The 26,386-nt window shown below is 40.2% G+C and overlaps 1 protein-coding gene across 1 annotated transcript in view; it reads right to left on the reverse strand.

Moving 5' to 3' along the window:
• MTMR12 (myotubularin related protein 12) overlaps positions 1-26,386 on the reverse strand; it is a 40,218-nt gene continuing 13,832 nt past the window's right edge. Inside the window, exons 6-16 of the mRNA XM_042804790.1 lie at positions 26,224-26,317; positions 19,370-19,493; positions 18,108-18,183; positions 15,031-15,137; positions 12,724-12,848; positions 8,319-8,397; positions 6,593-6,663; positions 5,910-6,082; positions 4,956-5,123; positions 3,851-4,012; positions 1-2,818 (exon numbers count right to left, since the gene is read on the reverse strand). Of these exons, the coding sequence (XP_042660724.1) occupies positions 2,243-2,818; positions 3,851-4,012; positions 4,956-5,123; positions 5,910-6,082; positions 6,593-6,663; positions 8,319-8,397; positions 12,724-12,848; positions 15,031-15,137; positions 18,108-18,183; positions 19,370-19,493; positions 26,224-26,317 (1,755 nt within the window). The 3' untranslated portion in view covers positions 1-2,242. The remainder of the gene's footprint in view (positions 2,819-3,850; positions 4,013-4,955; positions 5,124-5,909; positions 6,083-6,592; positions 6,664-8,318; positions 8,398-12,723; positions 12,849-15,030; positions 15,138-18,107; positions 18,184-19,369; positions 19,494-26,223; positions 26,318-26,386) is intronic.

Raw genomic sequence — 26,386 nt, forward strand, 5'->3', positions numbered from 1 at the left:
TTTCAGGACCAATGCATCAAAGCATATTTTATTGACACTCTCCAAACAGGCCAGTAGAGAGAAATGCCAGTATTAAGAAAACAAGACTGTAAAGCTTCTAGCTTGCATTCAGTGTAAAAACTTGGAGGTATAAACAGGAGCCTAGAGTAAAAAATGTAAGTACATTTCCAATCCCACAGTGCAGAAGACCAGTAACAATGGTATTTACTCTACATCATAAGTGTTCCCATGTTCAATTCTACATACATGTTTCTCTTCTATATAAACTTCTGATAACTTATGTACAAATAAGATGTCCAACATCTGTTCTTTAACATAAATATGTAATCTTCATGACTGAAACATTACAACAGTTTGATCAAAAGTATAGAAAAATCCATTTCATTTTTAATGGCAGTATTAAAAAAACAACACCCTTGAATGCAAATGACATTAGAACAATAGGTATTTCTTCACCATAAAAATGCATTCCTCATTCAACATGCAAAGTATTATTGCATACATGAGTCACTTAAACTACAATAATAAAGTCTGAAGGATATGTCCTGGACAGCCCATTCTAGCAAGTGCTAGCTGTAAGATCACAGAAAAAAAGTGTAAGTACTAATGTATTTTTAAATATAATGCTACAAACTCAAGTACTGTCTGTGCACTACTACAACTTAAGGCAATCAAGAGTTGGGAAGCTTCAGTTTGGCATGGTGCATTAAGCGCTCCCCCCTTCCCCACTGATATATTTATTTTAATGTATTTATTTTTAGAGTGCTGCTGGTAAATTTTTGCTATACATATAAATACAACTCAGTGTGAAGTGCTTAATCAGTAATGCAGTTTAATATCCCCGACTACACTGAGCTGATACAATTTAAGCAACAGTTTCTCTACCAGTTAAGTTTTCCAGCATGGATTTCTAAATTGGTAGGACAATAGAGAAAATATTCAGTGTCTACCCTCTCAGTGTAACTGATCTTATGACTTGCATCCATTCTTGTGATATTCTAGAATTCAATGGTTCAAAATATTTTTGACAGTCAAATAATATTCAGCTTTACAAAGGATGATTATTTGCAGTAAAAATACTTTATATATAAATATACACACAGTAGATCAAAGTCAACAGGCATTTCTTTATGGCTATTTTCACTGAGGTACTGTTAATAACATCCAGCAACAGGATGCAAATGTTCATATCATATGAACACCACATTCATAAGCTGTACCACCAACTCATGACAAGTGGCAACAGACTGCAAATCCAGCTTCACTACAGGATTACAGAAAGAGAATCTTCCTTTCTCTGTGGAGTGTCTCAGTGCAAGCTACAGAAAGCCTCAAAGGCAACTGGCATAAGCAGGGAAATTCAAAATGAAAGTCTCACTCTATTAAAAGGAGAAAAAATACTCATGGCAAATTAGAATCTCACAGTCAGGCCATTTCTTACAATTAACAGCAAATATTTGGGACTTAATATTCCAAGGCAGCAAGGACGTATAGCACAGCAGCCACACAATAAGACTTGAAATGTGTAGTTAAGCTCTTGCATCTGATCCTTAAGCTAAGTGGATGCACAGGCTTATGGCAGCCAAGCTGCTATTATAGTATCTCACAAGGTAGAGTGCTGCAAGTCGAAGATGAACACTGGCAGAAAAGATGAGGTTGACAAGCACATGGTTGTGGTTGATGCCACAGCAGACAGTAAACCCCTGGTGACTATAAGTTTATTTCTCAGCTGTAAAAAGTTTATTTGTGAATGCACATTTATTTGCACCTTTCTCTGTTTATTTTATGTGAGGGTAAATGCTGATGTACTACGTTCCTAATCATGGTACTTCCAAACCTAGTGCCCTTAGCATAAGGGGAAGAGGTTTTATGTTAAAATAGTGATTGTTGCTGTAGATATTTGGGATTCCACCTTTACATCAGAAAATAATGGGGTTTGTTGTTTGTTTTTCTTCTTTAAGTAAAGTGGCCACACAGGTATTCCTGCCTAGACTTCTGTTTTTATTACACTTAGGTTAAAAGTGTCCTTCTGTAATAAATACTGCTATAGTGAAATGGAAGTTCAAAATATGCTCACTTAATCATGGCAGCTAGTTCTTTCCAAACAGGGTGGTTTTCTTTAACCCCACAAACCCATTAAACAGGCTGCAAATGCTTGAGCGAGTTCCTTATATGAGGATACAGCACAACATTTAAAACTCAGAGCTTTGCCACATACAATTCATACTTTAGTTTATACACTTTATGACATACTACTGCTTAGATCAACAAATTCATCATCCCTTTTGACCAAGTCATCTTCATCTTCCAAGTCTTTCCAGGTGCTAGTAGGTAAAGCTGGTTTGATAGATTGTCTCTGAAGTAATGCAAATGGAAACAAGGATGACAAACGAGCAGAATTTCTCATCAGTGGAACAGAACATACATCTCCAGAAACAGCTTGACTATGTTGTTCATCCATTTTCACCTGCAAGCTTTGCACTTCCTCCATCAAGTCCAAAATCTTGGCAGCTGTAGCTACTGTACCACCACCATGAAGCTGCACTTCAGGAATCCATCGTAAATACCGTTGTGCCCAGACTTTGATTTCAGGGCCATCAATGCGAGGTAACAGAAGACCGTGATAGTCAACAGGTTTACTATGCCAACTATCGTAAAATTCTCTGAAGCTATTAGGAGGTTCATCTGAAGAACTTATGAACTTGCCAATTCTTTTACCCAGAATGTTTTTAATTAAATGATCCGTTTCCTCCCTGAAAAATCCTCTCTTCGTGGAAGATTTTGTTGGCGTCAATGGCAAAGAAAGTTGCCGTTGATGCTAAAAGAGAAAAAAAAAAACCATGCACACAAAAACACAAGATGAATATTGATGGGACTTTAGAAAACATCTTAAGAGGAAGAAAAACATAGCTTGTGTTCAGAAAATACTTGAAGTCACTTAAACACAGCCCCTGCTTTGCTACATAGTCCAAACCTGTTACTCTTCAATGGCTAATACAACAAATATTTCACACAGCATTTAGTACTCCCAGATACCTTCTCTGCATTGAAACTATAGCAATGAAGTAACACTGAATAAAGTATTTTTATTTGAAAAAGAAAAATCCCTTACATACAGTCAAGTGTTACAGGTTTCCACATTTAGTTTAAGCTAGCCACCCAAATCAAAAAGCACTTAGTTTAGAAGTTTTTATCCAGTAGTTCCTCATTGGATCCAGTGTGTAATAGTTCTCTAATTAATGCTGTAGATCATACTGACAGCATCTCACTTGAGAATGCTTTGTACAGAGCAGAATTTAACCAACAGGGATATTACAATCAAAAGAGGCTACTTCAGACAAACTTTTCTTACTGAATTTGTGCTACTTTCCATTAATGAGGTGGTTCACCCATAATCTTTCATATCTTAGGGAGTTTTCATCCTTCTTGGTCCCTCTCCAAGTGCACCTACACAATCCCATTACATTCAAAGTTAGGGAGGCAATTTTAAACCTGCTATGTATTTCAGCTAGGTACGCTGTGAAACAACAAAATAAACTCTCTTCAAACATGTCAGTGCAATTCACCTGGATGTTAAGTCCTATGAGTTATCACTACACTTGCACAAAAATATGAAGAAACCCCATCTCCCTGCCCCCCTCCCCAAGTTCACAACTGCACAGTAACTGTTTTACAGTGATTTATAACTGAGGTGGGTGCAAATTGTATTTGTAAGATCCAGGTGAGTATATATTTAGCCCATTAAAAAAACTTTGCACTAATACTTCCACTGTGAGTACATTTGAAGTAAGAGTTGTGCAAAATATTTTTATCATTTAAAAAAACCCCAGTTAAGTAGCACGTATCTCACTTTGAATCGTGCAGTTTTCCGTTGACTTTTATCTGGTTTTGGCTTCTCTGCATAAAGAGGGTTGTTCAGGAAAGCCTGGGCCTTTGGGTCAAATTGCACAGACCAGTCCCACACAGTAAGAAATCTGAAAGGACCACTTTGTGTCTTGAGGCTTTCACCACTCTGCCAAAACAAACAGGTCACAATTAATACTGCTAGAAAGGAATTCTGACCAAGTCAAGGTGAAATTAAGAAACTGGCTTTTCACAGAGGAGCCCACAGAGTTGCAACAACACTCATGACTTCTATGTATTCAATAGCTGAACAACATTAGTAGTTGCAACTGAGTATAGACACAAAGGCTATGTGTATTATTCCATGCAACTTCAGACAGTATTTAATTTCAACAAGACAATTAGACTGTACCAAAAATACCTCCCACAGTTGAAAATAAGATTAAATAAACTAAGTAAAAAAAATAAAGTTTTGAAAATTGGACAGGAGATAAACACTTGAATTCTTCAAACACAGGGGGCATGTTACTATTGTGGAATACACTTCTCCAAACTTCAAAAATTAGCTGCAGTTATGCAGTGCTACTAATTGAAATTTTATGATCAATGCTTTATTTATATGCAAGACAGTGATGTTCACTTTTTTTTTCCAGTCTCTGTGCAGCCTTGCAGAGGATATTCCCATTGCTTCCAGCTTCTTAGACTAGAGACAAGCATCAACCAAATATAAATCAGTGATCAGGAAATGTAGATTTTGGAATACAACAGAAAATCCTACACAGCAATTCTGTAGATAAGTTATTCTGCAGGACAGCAGGATATTCCTCTTAGTTTAAGAAGCTTCATTTTTACTCAAGAGCAATAAACGTGAACCTGTTGCCACACATTAGAAGTAATATATTCTTGAGTTATTTTCCTTTTGTCATCATAAACTCCTAAGTCCTGAACTGGACTCCTTACACCCAAAGTTGCACTCATTCACCCTTCAAAGTACCACCCTTCAAGTAAGTATGGAAAAATGTGCTGTAAGGGTATTATTGTTTTTGAGTGTTCCTTGCTTGTTGGTCAAACCTGTTCTCCAATACATTGCATCCAAAGTAACAAACTCTTACCATATTGGTGTCTTTTTGATGTTGCGAGTTGAAGAAAAAAGTGCTAAAAATAGGCACATAGAGGCTGTCTGACAAGACAGTTAAGTAAGTTTCTGTGAACTCAAATGCTGGAGGATACTGTTGTACCAACTGCCAAACACAATTTAGCAGGAGCAGAAAAACAGGAGCCTAAGTAAAGAAAATACCAAGTAAAGAAAATACTAAGTAAAGAAAATCAGTTTCAGAAAAAATTACATCCCACCATGAAGACTATTTTACAGTATTTAGTGTCTCCAAATACAGATATTAAGGCAATCAATCTGGTTAACTACAGAACTGCTGCATGTAACTTTGGCTGAACTCTGAGGAAGTATCATCTGAGCTACCCTTGGCAAATTGTTGACAGGAGATGAACACTTTCTAACCTGATTTTGCACACATTAACATGGTATGAAAGTTGCTGCTGTGCAGCCTTTTATGCTATGCTATGCAGCAAAACAAGACTAGTTTATAGTAATTCTTGATCAGAACTAGTCAGTTTCAACTTATGATTTTCATTCTGTATAGCAATCTGATCTATTCCCAAAATACAAACAAAAATGGAGGGGTGACACTGCAACATACAGCAAGACAGTATAAAGTTAAACTCTAGATATGACAATAATAGGCAATTCACTTGAGTTATTTCTACGAGCACTACTACCATTTAACACCATTTAAAAGGACAGAAGATATATGTCTTTCAAAAGACTACAAGATTGAATGTGAAATTTTACATTTCTTCTTTTTAGTTATAAGGACATTGCTGAACTCTAAACAGTAAAAATAGCGACTCTGTACAAAACATCAACCCATAAAACGAAACATAAAATTAAAGACCCTTCAAGTAATTGGAACTTCCAGACTGACATCTAAATCCTTCCTCATGCCAAATAAACTTTGAAATTGTAAGGAAAGTAATAAAGACAATCGTACCTCTTCTTTGTCACTTTTATGTAAGTGGTTACAACGATCCAAAAAGCCATGTCCTCCAATTACCCACTCCTTCTGAATAAGGCTCTGAAACCCTGACTTTGTTCTGCTGTATGAATCCATCATCACTTGAACCAGACTAGAGATTACACAGCACAGGTCAGTAGCACTCTCTTCTACAGAAGAGAACAGAAACCGCATTGTCTACTAAGCCATTCCTAAAATTTTGAGTAATCAAGTGAACTATTGCTAGCTTCACATAAAGAAAATTGTATTTCAAGATCAGATAAACAGACAGTTTCTTGCATTATACCGTCAGAGAGAAATTAATCCATGTTTCCAACAGTTCCCTTTGTAAAAATATAAACTTTCTTGTACACTTATACTAGGATAATACTTTGACAATAAAACCTGAAAAAAGCCAACCTTTTACTACTATAACTTTGATGCCTACACCCTTCAGTCTCCCACAATTGCACATACTGCCCTCATCCTTTCTATCCTGCATGCATCTTTTCACAAGGTGTGAAACTGCTTCCTCATGCAACACACATTTTTCACTCTTCAGGTACTCTATGAATTTTACCAGCTTCTACCATAATTATAAAGTTACACATTAAGATATATCTAAAGAAATTCAGAAGACATTTTTAAAAATATATAGGATAATCTTACTAAACTATTACCTATAAGGAGAACGTTTGTATGCTGTCTTTCCAGACACTCAGTAACTTCTATTGCTTTCTTCAAGACTCGTCTGTTGTGGTACAGGAAAAGATAAGTGAATATTTTCATAACATTTTAAAAATTAAGTTTCTTACATTAGTTTCCCCTAAAAGGGGTTAGAATGTCATACTACTGAAACTTGACTAATCCTTTAAAACAAAAAAAAATCATGCTCAACTTTTGTAAATGAAGAACTGTTTAGCCTCAAGAACAAATTTACAGGAAGTATCTTTATTTGGCCACTGGTCATGCATTTCCAGTTGTTATCTTTGTACATCTGTAATATAGTACTTTATTCCGGATCAATAGCAGCCATCATACCCACATACTAAAGTACTACAACTGCTAAGAACCAGACCTTTATCCTGGAAAAAGTCAACATCACCACACTTATGTTCTAACCTACTGCACTCTACATTTCTTCCATAATCTGGTTTTAAGAGGCAGAGGGAAAGAGCAGCAATCAGCTCTTGTAAACATGCAGACAAAATTTATTCAGAGATTATTATTATTATTACATTAAGAAAACTGAGTGGAATTAAACATAAAACCACATGTAACATTGTTGGTTTCTAGACTTTTCATAAAGTTGGTTATTTTCAGCAAAAGTTTTCACAAATTAGGATTCTTACAACTGCTTATGTCACTAATAGAAGCTAACAGTTTATTTCGTGTGGAGTTGTCAAATCCTTTGTACTAACATCTAGAACAACTGAGAAGGGTATTCCTACTAACTGCAAGAGCCAAGAACAGGCCGATCCAGGAAGCAATGGGATCCAAGTATGGAAATGACCAGTCACAAAACAACATAAGGATAGGAACTTGGGCTGGCATTTACTTTAAACTACTTGTGATCTTGGTTATGTCACTGCATTCCTCAACATATGATCTTCATTAGAACATTCCCATTCAACATACATTTAAATTCTGGATTGAGGAATGAAGACCTATTAGTATTTATGGATTGTTATTAAGACTAGGAAGAACTGAAGCTGACTGCAGAAAACAAGCTGATCACAGAGTAAACTGGCAGGCAATAGAGTTAGCACAAAGTAACACTGAAAACAAGTAAAAGCCCTCAACATTCCACTGTAACAAGCCTTAAGTTAGCCAACACCGTTCCAACACTTACTCACTGTGGACTGCTGAGAGAAGAAAAAAGAACTTGAGGAACAATCAGGAGAGGAAGGGGACAAAACTGAGAACAACTGTCATCATAAACCTTTGGTGGGCTAACATCTTGAATACTGCAGTTTGTCCTGTCCTAAAGGATATTACAGAAGTAGAGAGTACAGAGAAGAACAGCAAGGCTAGTCAGAGACATGGAGTAGGCTTCATGCAAGAAATAAATAGGATTCTTCAGTTTGGAAAGAAGGTGACTAAGTGCAGGAGCGAAATTATCTATATCTGGATCTATAGTTTTAATAGGTTTGATGGAAGAGTTGTAATTGGAATGATCGGCTGCTTCTTGCATCTGTTAATGTAGGACTCTTAATACAAGCCTGCACTGTAAAAATACCGTCTCCAGTTATAGAAGAAAGATACATAAATGGGACCATCAGTCTGTCTTAATTTTCTTTCCTACTGGAGGTGAAGAATGTCATCGTATTTCAAGCGGCTAACTAGAAAACCTGCTGCAAAGGGATTTAACAATTTGAAACCTATAAAGTTACGGAAATAGCAAACCTGATTATCTCTAGCCAGTTTGTGCTCTCCAGTAAGGAAAACCATTTCACATCAGTTGCCCAGAAGTCTGTACTGTTATCTGCAAAGAAAAACAAAACCAAAAATTTGTTTGTTCACATATATGTAGTGCTAATTAACAGCCATCCATTGTATTGCTCTTCAGTTATGAACTGTTGTTAAACAACCAATACTAAAGTGTCAGTAAATCCTAATCACTGTTAATGTCAACTATAAATAAATGAGGAAGTGAAGTAGTACTACGAACACCAGTAAAGTTTAAGTTTCATAGTACCACAAGCTTTTACAAAAAAATATGAGGTAGGTTCACAGCAACCAAACCAAGTACATAAATCTGCTTACACAATGGGAAAGGAAAATAAGTTTAGTCAGAGGCGATGGTTCTTCCAAGTTCCAGTTGTCTTGACTCTAAAGCATGATCTATATAAAGCTTAACACAAGGAAGCTGGATTTTGAAGGTCATTACCATTAGAGACAGAAACACAAATGGGTTTTAGAAGGAGGTTATAGAAATTTATGGAATGTAAGACTACCTGAAAAAGGTTTTAAACACTTTTCACTGCAACTAAAGAGGCATTAAATACAACAAAAAGGGAATAGGTGAGAAACTGAGAGCCAAGTGCAATACCAGAGTCACTAAACTTACGAATTTCACTATTTTTGTTGCTTTCAGAATGCAACTTAAATCTCTTGCTTTTATTTCTATCAAAGCCAGTATTCAGAAACTGGAAAGCTCTCACCAATTGATACAGTCAATTAAAACCAGAATAGATTACTTCTCTTGCATAAGACACAAACCTTGAAGACTAAAGTCTACAACAGTTCTACTACTGAGAACAACTGAGATACACCACACTTCCCTCCTTCCTAACCTCCCACTGATAACTTCAGTCCTGTATGTTTCTGTATAACTTCTTTTCACCTCTCAAAGTCTCTCCATATGCTTCCAATGTTTAATTCCAACACATACTCACTTCTGTCTTGTTTTATGCAGCTTACATCTATAATCCTCAAGTGTACAGGCATATATCTATTTTGTTCCTGTAGCTGTTCTGCCTCCATGTCTACTCATGTCCCTCATTCTATTGATTACACATTTTTAAAAAAACAAAAATCTTTCTTCCCCTGATTCATTTCACCCTGGCTCTAGAAACTAATTCTCCACAAAAGCATTAGAATGCATCTTCAAAGTTCCCTAGTCAGTTCTGTTCACATTAGATGTAGCTTTCTCCAATCTTTTCTGATTAACATCTTCCAATTCACTTCCAACCTTTAAGTATGACACCCTTTGAAGTATATACATTACAGTTCTCCAAGTAAGATATCCTTTAGTCTCCAGTTCATCCTCTTTCTATCTGAGATTTAGATTACTCCCTTGCATCCAAATCTCATGTTCCATTTAGCCTGTCATCACTATTTGAAAAACCTCTATCCATTCTGAATCAAGGCAAAATTATAGTACCAATTTCTAGTCCTTCAAAACCACCCAAAACCCATCATACCGAGGAAAAGAGATTGTCTTTTTTTCCTGTAGAAATAACAGGCTTTCATCTACAGCAGTAACATTTATATTCTATACTCAAGATTTCTTTAGTGCTCTTACATTATGGACAGTACAGAAGAGTTTTACGCCAGAAAGCTGAGTAACCACATTAAGTGTGGCTGGCTGTTTGTTGTGTTTAATTGTGCTCAACCTGAATTAGACTCAAACACTTGCATGTAGGCCTCTAGATACAGCTACTTGCTCTGGCAGTTCTCCACTAGCCAAAGTCATTGCCAAGTCAAAACAGGAACTTTTTCAAATGCATAATAAAACACTTGCAGCTTGTTTTATCCCTGAAGGTATTTTGCTTAAAAACATCACAATAGAGATCAAGCCTTCCCTTCCCTGCTATCTTCTAGGACAATGAAGGAATATTCCACTAGGATTTGAGAATCAAAATGTTCAAAGTCTCATTGTGGGCAAATGTGTACAAATGTGTATGTGGGCAAATGGCATACACTGAGGCTTGTGAGCAGTTTAATAAAACCAGCATCTGTTTTTGCAGCATTTCAAATAAAGAGGAACAATTTTAGAGAATCCAAGCTGTCCTCATCAAAATCCTCTTTCACACAGCTACCTACCACTGTGGTTTCTGCTTTGCTTAATGAGGCTTTTCTATAACTGAAACTTCAGTTTGGGCATCTTTTCAGGAAATTTAAGTTACCCTGGAAGTCATAGAATGGTTTGGGTTGGAAGGGACCTTAAAGATCATCTAGTTCCAACCCCCCTGCCATGGGCAGGGACACCTTCCACCAGACCAGGTTGCTCAAAGCCCCGTCCAGCCTGGCCTGGAACCCTTCCAGGGAGGGGGCAGCCACAGCTGCTCTGGGCACCCTGTGCCAGGGCCTCACCGCCCTCACAGGGAACGATTTCTTCCTGGTACCTAATCTAAATCTACCGTCTTTCAGTTTAAAACTGTTACCCCTTGTTCTGCCACTACACTCAATTGTAAAAAGCCCCTCCCCACCTTTCCTGTAGCCCCCTTTAGGTACTGGAAGGCCGCTATAAGGTCTCCCCGGTGCCTTCTCTTCTCCAGGCTGAACAACCCCAACTCTCTCAGCCTGTCCTCATAAGGGAGATGTTGCAGCTCCCTGATCATCTTTGTGGCCCCCTCTGGACCCATTCAAGCATGTCCATGTCCTTCTTATGCTGGGGGCCCCAGAGCCAGACCCAGTACTGCAGGTGGGATCTCACGAGAGCAGAGTAGAGAGGGAGAATCACCTCACTTGACCTGCTGGTCACTCTTCGTTTGACACAGTCCAGAATGTGGTTTGCTTTCTGGGCTGCAAATGCACATTGCTGGCTCATGTTGAGCTTCTTGTCAGCCAACACCCCTAAGTTACCTAAATGAAATTAACTAGGCACATATAGAACAAAAATAAGGGTTAACATGTTCAGTCTTTGAAAAATTGTAGTAAGGTACTAAATTTCTGTAAGATTTTAATACTTCTGCAAAAAGTTATCTCAAGGATTTTCTCAAACTGCTGGTTCACAATACTATATTCAGGGAGCTACTGTCAACTAACAGATCTTCTTTAAAAAGCTGTAAGACAAAACCACTTACTGGAACGCAGTTTTATCATATTGCCTTTTGCTTCAAGTAATACAAGACAATGATACAATTAAACCACTGAAACATGAAATATATCCTGAGAGATGTTAAATGACTTAAATTCAAGCTTTGGTCTTTTTCCTATAGGAGGAACCCACAACAGTAAGCTAACCTCAAACCACAACAGTAAGATAACAGAAACTACATTAAGACATAAGTAATTATTTTTATCTCTTAAGATTCACTGTGGATTTGACAGTGTATTCAGGACAATACCATAGATGTGAAACTCTGGCAAATACCTCATACCTTAAGACTTCTCTTCAGAGTGCCACTGAGATCTTTACTACATATTTATCAGAAACCATTCATACTAATTTTCAATCAGTATCAACTTATCAGCTAAATTCCATGTATAAAGTCAGTAGGACTTAGTTACTGTCTGTAGGTTACACGGCAAATACACATTTCCCTCATGATGATCAGTTCAGTTATGTCCAACATCAATAGCCACAGGTGAGCTACCCAGCTGTTCAGCATGCCATCAGACAGAGGTTATTGCAACATTTACCCCCTTGATCTTGCAGAAGACCTACTGGCACATTGCAAGTTGGCCCGCTGGCACATTGCACGGTTGCATGTTGGTGGGGAGCTTTTTTCAAGCCAAGAGGTGAGGTCAAAGTACTTTTTCGCAACAGCAAAATAGTTAAGTCCCAGAAAAAAAGTCTCAATCCTGGATTATACTTTCACATGGCTCCCATTTTTACTTCTTTCAAGTGGACTTACTATTTACAGTAGTTATGTTTAGCCTTACAGCCAGAGTGACAGAATTTTTAGCAAGCTCACACTTCACATGTTTTGAGATCTGACTAGTTTGTAACAAAAGCTATAGCAAAAATTAATTAGCGTTTAGATTCAACTCTTGAAATAGCACAGAGATTTAAAAGGTTAACACTTAATTTCAGCAGATCACAGATAAATAAATACATTCCAATTCAGCTAGTGTATTCCAACTAACATTTAAACTCCATAGTCACTCACTTTAAAAGTGATTTTCAGATACTGTGACTGCTTAGCAAGAGGTAGTAAGTCTAAGAACCACAAACCACCATTAACATGCCAGTCATAAGCACAGTCTTCAGTTACACATTTAAAAGTCTGCTTTTAACCACTGTCAAAAGCAAGACACCAATTAAGACAAAGACCGCATTCATGAGACATAAAACAGCATTGTTATGCTTTGCATCTCGGTCACTTCAGAGACAAAAAGACTACTTTAAAGTTTGACTTACCTATCAGAAACAGCTGCTTAAATCTTGTGTATGCAGTCTGGATATCTTGCAGGGATGGAAGGCTGCTTGACAAGTCATCCATCTTCAGGAGTTCATAAGGAGGTTTGCTAATGGTCTTATAGATTCTAAATCAAATCATCAACAGAGTAAAATCTTCCGCTTCACTAGTCAAATAATGCACCAACTATTACTACTGAAGACAAAGTTAATAAGCATGGCCTGGGAAACAGCTCTAACACCAAAAGATATACAACCTGGAAAGCTAACAGTCTCTATGCATTTTTAAGTACTGGCTGGAAGCTTGCATACAAGCTTATCACAAACTGTGGTGATCTTAACTCTTACACCCATAAAATTATATGTGTGCGTATTTGTGCAGTTATGAATATTACAAGCATTACTTGATTTTTACTATTGATTCTTCAGTATTGTCTTTACTAGACACATCAAAATTACTTTACTAGGAGGCTATTTAGAGGTGAATCCAAAGAGAGATGGATAGAAACACCCAAACGTCCCATCAGACACTTACAATTTTTCTTGACTTTTACCAATCAAATTACATTCTGATGCCTAACTGCCAGGTCTGCTAATGAAACACATGAGTAAAAGTAAGTAAACCAATTTGGACTCAAAAAACGCAATATACCTGCCTTGTACTTCCCTACATATCTGCTAATTTTTTCCCTAGAAGAGGAAAAAATACCAGGCCAGATGAAGCTTTGGTTTGGACCCAAAACATCCCTTCCCATTTCAGGCTCCAGAGCTCAGATGAACATCAGATTAGTAAATACCTCTGTTGTCATGCTGACTTTTTATTGACAAGATTTGGGAAAAGCTGCTCTAGCTCATACTTCAGAAGTGAAGCCTTGAAGGCATTTGCCCAGACAGGACAGAGTACTTTGGTTCTTGTATGGGGTAGCATAGAAGCCTACTTTACATGAGAACTACAGGTGTCCACATCAGAAATGCACATTACTAGACCTACTGAAAGATGCATCAGATAAGAGAACTGAGAAAAAGCAATCATTTGTCAATTACCATACTATTTCCAAATTGAAGTAAGGAATTTATGCTAGAAGATCTGGCTCTAAACAGCTTTTTGAATAAAAAGCTGTGAATAATAAACATCTGCTGTGTGCTTGAGGTCAGACTACTATTGCAACGGCACATTAACACAGCCTAATGGACAACTTGTAGATATATTTTCAAATCAGTGGTTAACCACCAGTAACTCTGTAGCAAAGAAAACCATCAATACTGCCCCAAGTTCAAATGGCCCCATACACGGGATCAAAATATCAGTTGATACCTTGTTACAGCTTGCTGCTAGTTTTACTTTCACATTACAAAATAGCATCAAAAAGAGTTAGAAGTCATGTAAGCATCCCCATTTCTGGGCAGAAACATTAGGGAATCCGTGGGAAGGGTCAAAAGCCTTTCCCATGCAAGTATATTTTTATAAACAAAAGAGGTTTTAGGAGCCTAATCAAGCTATATGCTGTTAGTTCTGTGTGATTAACAGATTCTCCAATTATGAAGAGAAAGGAGCTAGTGGCAAAGCAGTACGATCTGTACATACTAGCCTGATCTAATAGCTTGCGGCTAAGAGAGAAGTTCTCTATTAGAGAGGTTAAAAAAAGTCAGAAAAAGAGCAACAAGTCATTGCCATAACTCTCAGCCAGACAGCTGTGCTCTTCCGCTTACATTAACTTTGTCATTTTTCAGACTGCTGATCTAATTCAGCTCACAACCTCAGCTGAAATAAAGTGCTGTCTGCCATCACATCTGAAAGTAGCAGAAGGAACTGCTAGATCATCTGAGTCATTTTAGGTCACTTTAAAGTTATTTAAGAACACAAATCTAGTGCCCAGAAGACAGCAGAGTTCAGAGAGGTTTAACACTCAGAGGTTGCAAATGCATGTTTAGAGATGGAGTCTAGATTCTCTTACTTGCAAACACAGTTGAGCCCATCAGCTAACGATACTGCAACTGTACTTAAGACCTACAGGCTTTGGTGCTGCTTTACCTAATAATATGCCACAGTTTGTACAGAGATTCATCTGATATATATACACACACACACACATGGATTTCAGCAAATAAGCCTTCAGTGATGTTACAGTCCTGCACAAGTGACCAGTGCTGTTAGGCCAAGGGCTTAAACCCATTCCACTACTGAAAACTACTTTCAGATCTAGAACTTGTTTCCTGATGCGTGCAAGCTTAAAGATACAGCATATATGGAAGAAGAGAAGCAAGGTCCATACCAAGCAAAGTGTTGTGGACAGAATAGCTATTACTGACCCATCCAAGAAGGCTTTTTGCATTTGTGAAGTGCTGTCATCCTGTTCTTTGGGAAATGCAGACATTTTGAGAAGAGCAGCACCGTTATGGCAAGACCAACACCAAATCTGCAGAAAGACATTTACCAGGTAGTAAAAATTGGTAAACTGTCCCATACAAAGTATTTGCTTAAGTGACTGAGTGATTAAAAGACATTTCTCTATGCTGTGCTTCATTGAATTTTTGGTGTATTCAATGAACCCATCAGCAGAAGCAAACTTCTACATCTGCACTGAAACTATATGCCTCAGCACACTGTTTTATCATTTGCAAGTTTTAAGGTAAGCATTATACAGGCACAGAGAAACATAAAATGTCAGACTATCAGAAGATTACTTTCTCAACTGCCCTCATAGGTGAAAAAATTGATCAAAATGGCTATGGCCAAATTATGTTGGAAAATACACCACAGCAAGATAGCTCTTGTAAGTAACGCATATACATCTTAGCCACCAGTTTCTCCACACAGATTAGTGTTTTCCTTATACTTCAGCCTTGCGATAACTCACAACTGATGCACTGTCATGCCTTCCCATGTGAGCTATGCACAGCGGATCATCTAGGCATATGAAGTAAGATATTAAACGAACACTCCATGACTAAATCAGATTGCATAGTTACAGGTATTACTTGTAGCAAATCAAAGTTTCTTACTTCACTTTACAGGTAATTTCTTGACTCACACCTACTGCTTGAAGTTCTCAAGCTGATCTTTAAACTCTCTTGGGAACTGGGAATCAATAATTTTCATCAGGAATATTACACAATTCAATTCAGGAATTTAAAATTCTACTACCAATTTATACTAGCCAAGAGGTACACCTTGGAAGGATGCAGAAACTTCACAATCATCAAGGGTGAAAAAAATGACTATATTGCTCTTTCATTGCCATCTCAAACTCATTTAATATGGTCAAGCTATTTTCACACTAGCTTCCCAAACAGAATTTGGAAATAATTAGAAGAGTATTACAAGGCCTCTGAACAGAGGACAAGGGAAGAGCTACGGACGCCATCTATCTGGACTTCTGTATAGCCTTTGACACAGTCCCCCACAACATCCTTCTTTATCAACTGGAGAGATGGATTTTATGGATGGACTGTTCAGTGGATGAGAAGTTGGCTGGATGGCTGCATCCAGAGGGTAGTGGTCAACAGGTCAATGTCAAAGCGGAGATCAGTGACAAGTGGTGTCCCTCAGGGGTCCGTACTGGGACCAGTACTGCTTAATATCTTCACCAATGACATAGACAGTGGAATTGAGTGGACCCTCAGCAAATTTGCAGACAACACCAAGCTGTGTGGTGCAGTTAACATGGCTGAGGGATGGGATGCCATCCAGAGGGACCTGGACAAACTGAACAAGTGGGTCCATGTGAACCTCATGAGGTTCAACAAGGCCAAATGCAAGGTCCTGCACATGGGTTGGGGCAACCCCCCCATATCAATACAGGCTGGGGGATGAAGGGAATGAGAGCTGCCCGCTGAGAAGGACTTGGGGGTACTGATAGATGAAAAGCTGGACATGAGCCAGCAATGTGTGCTTGCAGCCCAGAAAGCCAACCATGTCCTGAGCTGAATCAAGAGGTATGGCCAGCAAGTCAAGGGAGGGGATTCTGCCCCTCTACTCTGGGGTCCTCAGCTCAGGAAAGACATGGAGCTGTTGCAGCAGGTCCAGAGGCCGCCACAAAAATGATTAGAGGGATGGAACACTTCTCCTATGAGGACAGGCTGAGACAGTTGGGGTTGTTCAGCCTGGGGAAGAGAAGGCTCCAGGGAGACCCTATTTTGGCCTTTCAATACTTAAAGGGGGCTTATAAGAAAGACTGGGGACAAATTTTTTAGCAGGGCCTGCAGTGATAGGATAAGGCATAATGGTTTTAAACTGAAAGAGGGCAGATTCAGACTAGATGTGAAAAATTGTATTTTTTACTATGAGGGTGGTGAAACATTGGAACGCATTGGCCAGAGGTGGTAGATGCCCTATCCCTGGAAACATTTAAGATCAGGCTGGACAGGGCTCTGAGCAACCTGATCTAGCTGAAGAGGACTCTGCTCATTGCAGTGGGGGGTGGTTGGACTAGATGACCTTTAAAGGTCCCTTCCAACACAAACCATTCTATGAATTCAAGATGGAATGATTCTATGAATGCAAGATGGAATTTAAAAAACCAAATCACTTCTGTTTCTGTGTAACAGCCACTGTAATTTATCTGGTTGACAATCTGAGAAAAAGCAAACCAAATTATTTTGAACTTCACTCTCTGAAAGGACAAATTAGGCAGGACAGTACAGCATTATCTTCTCCATGGACTGACTAGGTTAAGAGCATGAAGTGAACATGGTTTTCCTTGGCAAATTTAATGGACATTCAGCAATTAAGGTAAGATGTCATAAGCGAGGTTACTTTTCTCCTTATCTCCATCTACTCTGTCTTACTGGTTTGTGGAATCTAGTACAAGGTAGAAAGCCAAAACCAGCTTGCTACAGGGCACAAAACAGTATATTTAACTTTATTTTCTGTTGAGACAGGTAAAACTAGATTTTCAGTTAGGCTACTTGGCTTTGTAAAAATGCTGCATCATCACAGCCATACTGCTTACCAGCACCCAGCCGAGGTAACTGGAGGTATTCAGCTATACCTGTACATGTGTGGTCTTCTCCTCAGTATTCAAACAGCATTTCAAGCCCTACGTTCTGGTCCAACTAGGTGCCAGTCAGTACTCAGCCTTACGAAAAACAAGCTGATGGATAGCCAGACTAGTAGTATACGTAGATTATAGGACATTAGATATCTGATGTAAGTAAATGGGGGCTCTGAACCATACATACATATTTTGCTTTACACTGTTTAGAGGAATAAAGAATACTTTCAGCACTTCTTCAAACATCTGTTTCGCCTTCTCTAGATGACTAGGTATACATGTGAGCTGTTAAAAACAAGTTCTGAAAATAATATGCAATAATATCCGAAACACTAGTTGGAATTTTGTCTTCTAAAAAAGATTTCTTACCCTCAGACATGCATGCATACTTACAGGAATGCCTCTGCCTTCATACTTCAATATACTCTCTTCAGAAACACATATGGGAACAACAAAATACAAAGGCAGCCTAAGATAACAAAAAAAGAGTTCCTTGTACTTAAAACTGAACAAAGAACAACCTCCAAACTCCTCTTAATGATTGTGAGTGTTCTAGCCCACATGCTAACTATATATTCACTCATTGCTGCAATAATCTTTCCTACTAGATAATTACATTGGCCTCACTCTCCATTTCTTTTCAGCTGAATAAGGTATTTTCCTCCAATCTTGAGCTCTTCATTAGTTTCACTGCAACATTCTCATGCCTTTCCAAGGTTGCAATTAAGTCCTATATTTAATTGTAACATCTAAGACTGATTGTTAAGACCACTTTGGTTCTTTCATTCTTCATTGTTTCAAAAGATACCCTTGTAGTATTAGGTAACTAGTTCTGGTTCCATGCCTTGTAATCAGTTCACATCACAATTCAAGAATGCCATTTAACATACTGTGAATTTCCAGTATCAGACAACACCATGGTCAACGCCCACAGAAGCAACAAAGATAAGTACTTAACCTCAGCTTGGGTCTCTCAAAATGGAGTTCTAGAAAAATTAGTTAAGACTTCTTTGAAAATTGGTGTTTGTTCCCAAGGTCTGTGAAACCTTTCAGGATTTGACTATTAAACAACATCAGTGCACAAAGCCTTGTATAAATCCTAAAGAGTTCACTGATAGATGCTACGTAGCCAAACTGGTAGAAGTACATATTTCTAACCTTTCACTAAAGGCAAAGCAACTAAACTTCCATCAGCTCATTTTGCAGATATGCTTTAAAACAGTTTCTCTCCTCACCCAGCCCCCCAACTAAAACAGAAAATCTCAAGTGCATGTAACATGAAGTTTTACCAGAGTAAAGGTACAGGACTGAGAAAAAGTCATCCTAACCAGTAAGTATGAAAAAAGTGTAGGTACCAGGCTTACATATTTTCTGTTCCATTTTAAGGTGGTATTCTGCACCCCTAGAGATATTCAGAGATTGACTGACCAAAGTCCTGTGTAGCCTGATCTAATGTTGAAGTTAATCCTGCTTGAGTAGGGGTTGCATAAGATGTCCCCCTGAGGTCCGAAAGCAAAATATACCATAAATCAAAATGGAAACCAGACCCTAAAAAAAACCTTAAAGAACTGTATAATGCTCAAAGGCAACACTGATTTTTGCAAATCTTAATGAGACATATATCCAGAGTTCACTATTAACCAGGGCAAACTTACTTTTCAGATACTCTGTAGCCTTCATTGGTAGTCACTGCTTTGTATTTCACATTCCCTTTGGTCCGCTCCAACTCAGCACGCCAGTCCTCAAGAGTATCAAACATCACAGTTTGGTTTCTTCCATCTGTCAGACATCAATCATGTTAACTTTGCAGACTATCAGGGACTCTAACATGAAAGCATTCCTAAATCAAGTGGTTAGTTTTCATTAAGGTAAGCAAGTAAAACCTCTTGTGAACAGAAAGCCTCTAGTCAAAGATAAAATGCCTTTGTACACCACACTGCTTCCATCTGATCTTTAACGACACATATTCTGTCAAATACAGCTTTAACTAATAACTTCAGGAATAGTTTCTCCTACAGAAACTATTTAGTTTTTATAGAAGTTCCATATAGTTGAGGCTGTCCTCACGTACAGCCTAAAATCCAGGACTCTGTGCAGCAAATACCTCATATACTAGTGCAGCTGACTGGCATCTAAGAACATAGGCTTAAACGTAGAATTAAGAATCATAACAAAAGCCCTTCTGCAATTCAGATATTGCATTTCATTTAAAGTTCATTCTTTTAACATGGATAGCTTTACACTGAATAAAACATGTCAGGCACTTGATAAGAGCAAAAAATTAAATTGCTGTAATCAATTTTCTGCTGTAACCAGCCTCAATCATTTCAACTGAGAACTTTGCCTGTATTTCTATTTAGCCACCTCAGCAACACTTCCATCTGCAGGTTGATTTAGCCTCAGATCTTGTATAATAATCATATAGTTTATTGAGTAAGATCAATTGGTTTAGACACCTGTCATAATTAAGTATCCTGCAACATCAGTTAACACTGAAATACCAAAGAGAGATAGAATTTCCCCAGAAGATACAATGGCAAGCTGAAACTTTCCACTGTGAGGAGATAAGGTAGATGAAAAATTTACAGCTGAAACAAAACATTATTAATGAGGGACAAGATTCTAAGAATATCAGACCATAAGAGGCATAAAACCGGATTTCTGAAGTCTACTTGGTTTGTCCTGTAACAACTTCATAAAGAATGAGACCTAGGCATTTATTATTGAAGATAATTATTAAAACATGAAAGAATTGTGGCACAACACTTCAATGTTGCTATAAAAACTAGGCTTCTCCCACATTTGCTTAGTCTCTACCTGGAAAAATGTACAGTCTTTCTGACCTTTGTAGTTCAAACTGAACACCAGGTACAGATAAAGCCTGCAGGAACTACCTGAGCCAGAAATTTGCCCTCACAGCAGAGGTAGTGTCTTAGTTTGGGCTGAAATAGAGTTAATATTCCTTTTCAGGGACTAGACGAGTGCTGTGTTTTGGATTTAGCTTTGGGTTTGGTATGGGAAGAATGCTGACAGCACACTGATGTTTTCAGCTGCTGCCGAGACTTCAAGGACTCCCCGACTCCCCATGTCCTGCCCGTGCGCCAGGGCACAGGGAGCAGGGAGGGAGCACGGCCACAGCACCTGACCCAAACTGGCCCGTGAAATATTCCATACCATGGCACGTCATGCTCACTATAGAGAGGAGGGGGGTTGGGAAGGGGCTCTCTCTCTCTCTCTCTCTCTCTCTCTCTCTCTCTCTCTCTCTCTCTCTCTCTCGCCTCCAGGATTGCGACTGTGGGATCTTGGTATCTGGGGGTCGCTGGCCGGGAACGGGCTGGGGGTTGGTCAGCGGGTGGTGAGCAATTACGCTGTACATTGCTTGTTTATATATTTCTTTTTGTTTTCCCCCATCATCGTCATTGTTCTCGTTTTATTGCCATTATTAACCTGTTCCTATCTCAGCCTGCGTGTCTCCCTTCACCCCTCTAATTCCCTCCCCCATTCCCAGGTGGGGAGGGAGAAGGGAGGGTGATTAACTGCAGTGGTTGGTTGCCGATCGGGCCCAAACCACAACAGGTAGCAAATGTATTTTTAGGCTGCACTAGGAAAAACAGTGCCTACAGGTTGAATGAGGTGATTGCTATTCTCAGCTCAGCACTGGTGAGGGCATTATTGGAGCACTGGGCTTCCCAGTACATGACACACAGAAGCTTGCTGAACCACATCTGGAGAAAGCCCATTAACATCATTAAAGGGCTTGAAGCATGTGATACGAGGAGAGACTGAGAGCTGGGATCTTTCAGTCTGGAGAATAGAAGGCTCGGCAGAGGCACAAATGAGCAAGAAATCTTTCCAGTGTGTATAAGCACCTGACTGGGGGCAGAAGCAGGGTAGGGGAGTAAAGAAGATGGATCTAGATTCAGTGGTATCCAGTGATGTGACAAAAGCCAGTGTGCACAAGCTGAACTACAGCAAATCCCATCTTACTGTAATAATAATTTTTTCACTATGACAATGGTCAAATAATGAAACAGGCTGTCCAGAAAGGCTGTGGAGTCTCAATCCTTGGAGATACTCAAAACTCAGCCGGACCTGACCCTGGTAAGCTTGCTGTAGTTAACAGGGGCAGATGGACAGGAACATGACTAGATGATCTCCAGAGGTTTCCTCTAATCTCAATGATGCCATACTCCTTGACATATAGTGGTAATATGCTTGATAAATACCTCGGGTACATCAAAACCTCCCCCTGTGAAAGGAATAAGTGTTCCTGGTGCACTAAGAATCAGATTCTTAACTCGGAACAGTGGTTCGGTTAAAGTCTGAACTATGAAATGCTAGAAAGTAGTGACAACTTTTCATCTTGAATTTTGCATCTTACTATATTATTCAGTCAAGTTTGATCAAGCGGGAAGATTATGTAACAAGTCAGCTATAAGAGGAAATCAGATGTCTATTGGAATCTTGCTATGCAAATCTATGCTTTTTTTGCTGTTGCCTGGGAGAAGCAGATTGCTTGCAAATAACAGCAAAAAGAGAAATACTTTGTCAGATGGCTCTGAAAATGTAGTAATTTAAGAATTATGAGCAGGAATTTTGGTTTACTGCAATAGCACAGGCAAGTAACATTGATAAAATAAGCAAAATATTTTCTAGATGAGAGTGATCTAGTCAGACTTCTGTGCAACTACACTGAAGGATACAGAAACAGTAGACAATTTAGAGATTTTTAGCAACAAGTCTAACAATGCATAGCAAGAGAAAAATGAATCTTCTGAGGCTATCTGCCAGCAGGGCAGGGTCATAAGCCAAGCACAAATTCAACTACTAAGTGTCCCAGACCACTTAAGGAACTAACAGGTGCGGAGCCACGGACAAACGACACGCCAAGACAGATTCAATGTGGGTGATAGAGCATCATATATCGTATCGTATTTACTGGTCCAGGGTACATATATTTATACAGACAACGCTAATTATTATGACTACTAGTCACTAGCTGATTGGCTTAAGCTCTAAAGGTCATATACACACGGTCCACCTACTTGCAGTTAGCTAACAGCACAAGCTTCTCATAACACTAAGTTTCTCATGCCACTATTTCTAATTCCCCTTAACCTGTTTTCGACACATCACCGTACACAAGGCCGAAGCGTCCTTGACATTCCTCCTGTATCAGCAGTTGCGAGCAGCTGCAGGCAAACCCTAGTGAGGCTCAGCATCAGCAGCTAGAGCAGGCTCTGATCGTACAACTGCTCGGTGGGCTCATGACCCTTGTCTCTGAGCCATTCTCCAACAATTCCCCCTTTTTCTTTTTGTACGAGCAGAGCCTGCCCTAACGTTCGTTCAAAGATTTTCTTAATACATGACAAGGCACAACTTAAGCATGCAGGCTTACAATCTATTGGCTAAAGGCACTCATCACACCCCCAGAAGTGCTGTGATAGGTCTGCATTGTTAGCACGCGTGAACAAACTATATCTACTTTGTGGTTAGTGTACCCAGGCATTCAACAGGAAGGAAGCACCAGCTTGACTTCCTCCTTCTTGCCCTTCCAGGTGACCTCAAGGGCAGGATTACCACGTGGCAGTTTTCTGCTCAGAGACCCAGCCTGGATTGTCCAAACCCTGTGGGATCAGTGCATGACCCTGATCCCCAAAAAAAGAAATTCCTGCCAGGTTTCCCCCTTTTTCTTTTTGGACAATCCAGACTCTTTTAACGTTCGATTCATAGCATTCATAAAGCATTTCCACACAGACCCCAATACCATCATGACAATCATAATGACAATCAGCATTGCCAGTCCATGCATCAACAAAGCTTTCAGCCACCCACTAATTTCCAAGTTTTGTAGATTTGTAACCATTGTCAGTCCATTTTTACAAATTCCCAAGTTTTGTAACCATTCTGTCAGTCCATTTTCCAGTCTTATGTAGCAAGAAAACCACCCTTACAGTTTTAATAGTGTCAGCAATTGTAACAACAGAGTATGCAATACAGAATTTCATACAGGTTTCACCATGCTATGTTCTAAACATTGAAATGAACCCACAACATACAATGAATCTGATACTACATGAACAAGTTCTTAATACCAGTGTTGATGTTGAAACACCCAGATGACAGTTCAGAGTTCTGAAGTTTGTAAGGAGTCTCCAGACCCCCCGAGGAGAATCTTGTGGTGTTGTGTTCCCCATTCGTTGTCACTACCGGGCAGGCCAACGCTCCAGCAGCATGCCAGTCCCCTTCTAACAAGGCATCATGAATCACCCCACTCTATCGGGACCGAGCTAAAATCAGAGCTAGTTCTGATAAGGGTGATGGGAGTGGGTGGGGGGGGGGGGCTGCCGGCAGCGCTTCCTTTTCTTGTAATTGTAAATGCAGAGTTCTGTTCTGTAGCTCAACTTCTGTAATTTTCTTTCAAGCTCTCGGACTCTGTCCCTGTCCCTTACCGATGTGTGACCCTGCTGCTTTAATTCGGACAGAGCCGCCGTTCTTCTCTCCGACTCAGACGCTGACGCGCCATCAGGGGCGGAACCATCTGAAGGGCGGGGGGGGGGGGGCGGGCGGAGTTTGGGGCGGCAGCCGCTCCCCCCTGTCCCCCCGCGCCGCCTGATTTCTCTGCCACTTCTTGTGCGGTGGAGCAAACAGGAATACTTGGTGACATGCCCTTAATAGAGCGGAGCTGCTGATTAACCCCGAAGAAGGTGGCTAATGGTGACGGTTGGTTTCGGCAGGGACTGGTGGAGATGGTACAGCGCCGATAGCCGCCATAGCAGCAGCAGCTACATCCTTTTCTGCTTGCATCTCCCGCAGAGCTTTTACGATCGTTCGCCAGACCACCCCTTGCTGTCGTGCTTCACTGCCTTTATTGCCTCCAGTGATAGTCTCGTCCCACAATAAATCACCTACTTCGTGCCACTCCTGTTGGCTAAATATTAGCGAGGGGCCATCGTCCCTCTGCCCCTCCGCCTCTGAGGTGGGGGGGGGGGGTGGGCATGACTATAAGGGCACTGGGAGGGGGCTGGCCTCCGGACTTCCCCTACTTATGTTAACTGAAACCGGCAGTCCTGTTGATGGTACAGGAATACGATCACTGTCAAAGAGCATAGATCCAGCTGCATCACTTTCTGGGGTAACAGTGGAACTTTCCCCCCCCAACTTTGTAGTTGCCACAGCTGCAAGGTTCTTTTCAAGCTGATACCGCTTACTATTATTCACCACATCCCGCCACGGTTTCATCATTTTCCTTGCAGCTTTATCCTCATCAATTACCATATCCCATATAACATCACCTAATCATCTCCACTCCTCGACACCAAAAAGAGAATTAGGATTTTGAAAACATCCTTTGACCCGTTCTAACGCTACTAATCCCGTGAGTGATTTTACACAATCTACTCCCCGCTTTTCTAAAAAGCGCTGTAATAAATCCAGGGCTACCTCCTGTTCCATATCATCGACCTGGTGCTCCTTGATTAAGGCACCGCCAGCCCTCTGCTCCTTGACTAAGGCACAGAAACTTTCCCTTACTTTGATATGTTGCTGATGCTCCGTGACTAAGGCACCAGGTGCAGCTCTTGCCAGCAGCCCTTGCAGAGAGCGACCCTCTATCTTGGTTCAGGTCCTTGGAACGACACGTCGGAGATCCAATGTTCGATCGTTCTTGATCCCCCGGGCGCTGCTGTATCTGGTGTTTCTCAGTGTCTGTTTCTGATCCCCCGGGCGCTGCTGTATCCAGCGCTTCCCCGCTTCTGGTGTCGATCCCCCGGCGCTGCTGTATCCGGCGCTTCTCCACGTCTGCTCTCAGTCCCCGGATGTTGCTGGAGCCGGCGCTTCTCCGCTTCTGGTGTCGACCCCCTGGGCGCTGCTGTAGCCGGCGCTTCTCCACATCTGCTCTCGGTCCCCCGGGCGCTGCCGTAGCCAGCGCTTCTCCGCTGTACCCGGCGCTTCTCTGCCTCCGCCGCTCCGTCCGTGTTATTCTTCTATGCAGGTCCCTGTTCGGGCACCATCTCGCGGAGCCGCGGACGAACGACACACCGAGACGGGTTCAATGTGGGTGATAGAGCATCATATATCGTATCGTATTTATTGGTCCAGGGTACATATATTTATACAGACAACGCTAATTATTATGCCTACTAGTCACTAGCTGATTGGCTTAAGCTCTAAAGGTCGTATTCACACGGTCCACCTACTTGCAGCTACCTAACAGCACAAGCTTCTCATAACACTAGGTTTCTCATGCCACTATTTCTAATTCCCCTTAGCCTGTTTTCGACACACCATGGTACACAGGGCCGAAGCGTCCTTGACATTCCTCATGTATCAGCAGCTGCGAGCAGCTGCAGGCAAACCCTAGTGGGGCCCAGCAACAGAGAGGCAGCATCAGCCCCTAGAACAGGCTCTGATCGTACAACTGCTCGGTGGGCTCATGACCCTTGTCTCTGAGCCATTCTCCAACAAACAGGATGCAACAAATACAAATAAAAACCAGAAACACATTTACCTGTGTTGTTTGGAGCAGTTGATGCATAAGAGAACAGAAACAAGCGTTTAAGCAGCTTAGGTGTCTGGCTATGATGAACGATACCACTGACGATCTAGGAAAGGACCAAAAATTAACACCCAAACACAGACTGTCAGCGTAAAAAAGTGTGATTTTTTTTTTT

Source organism: Tyto alba, unplaced genomic scaffold (genome assembly GCF_018691265.1).
Source record: "Tyto alba isolate M040663 unplaced genomic scaffold, T.alba_DEE_v4.0 Super-Scaffold_42, whole genome shotgun sequence".
Lineage (NCBI taxonomy): Eukaryota > Metazoa > Chordata > Aves > Strigiformes > Tytonidae > Tyto > Tyto alba.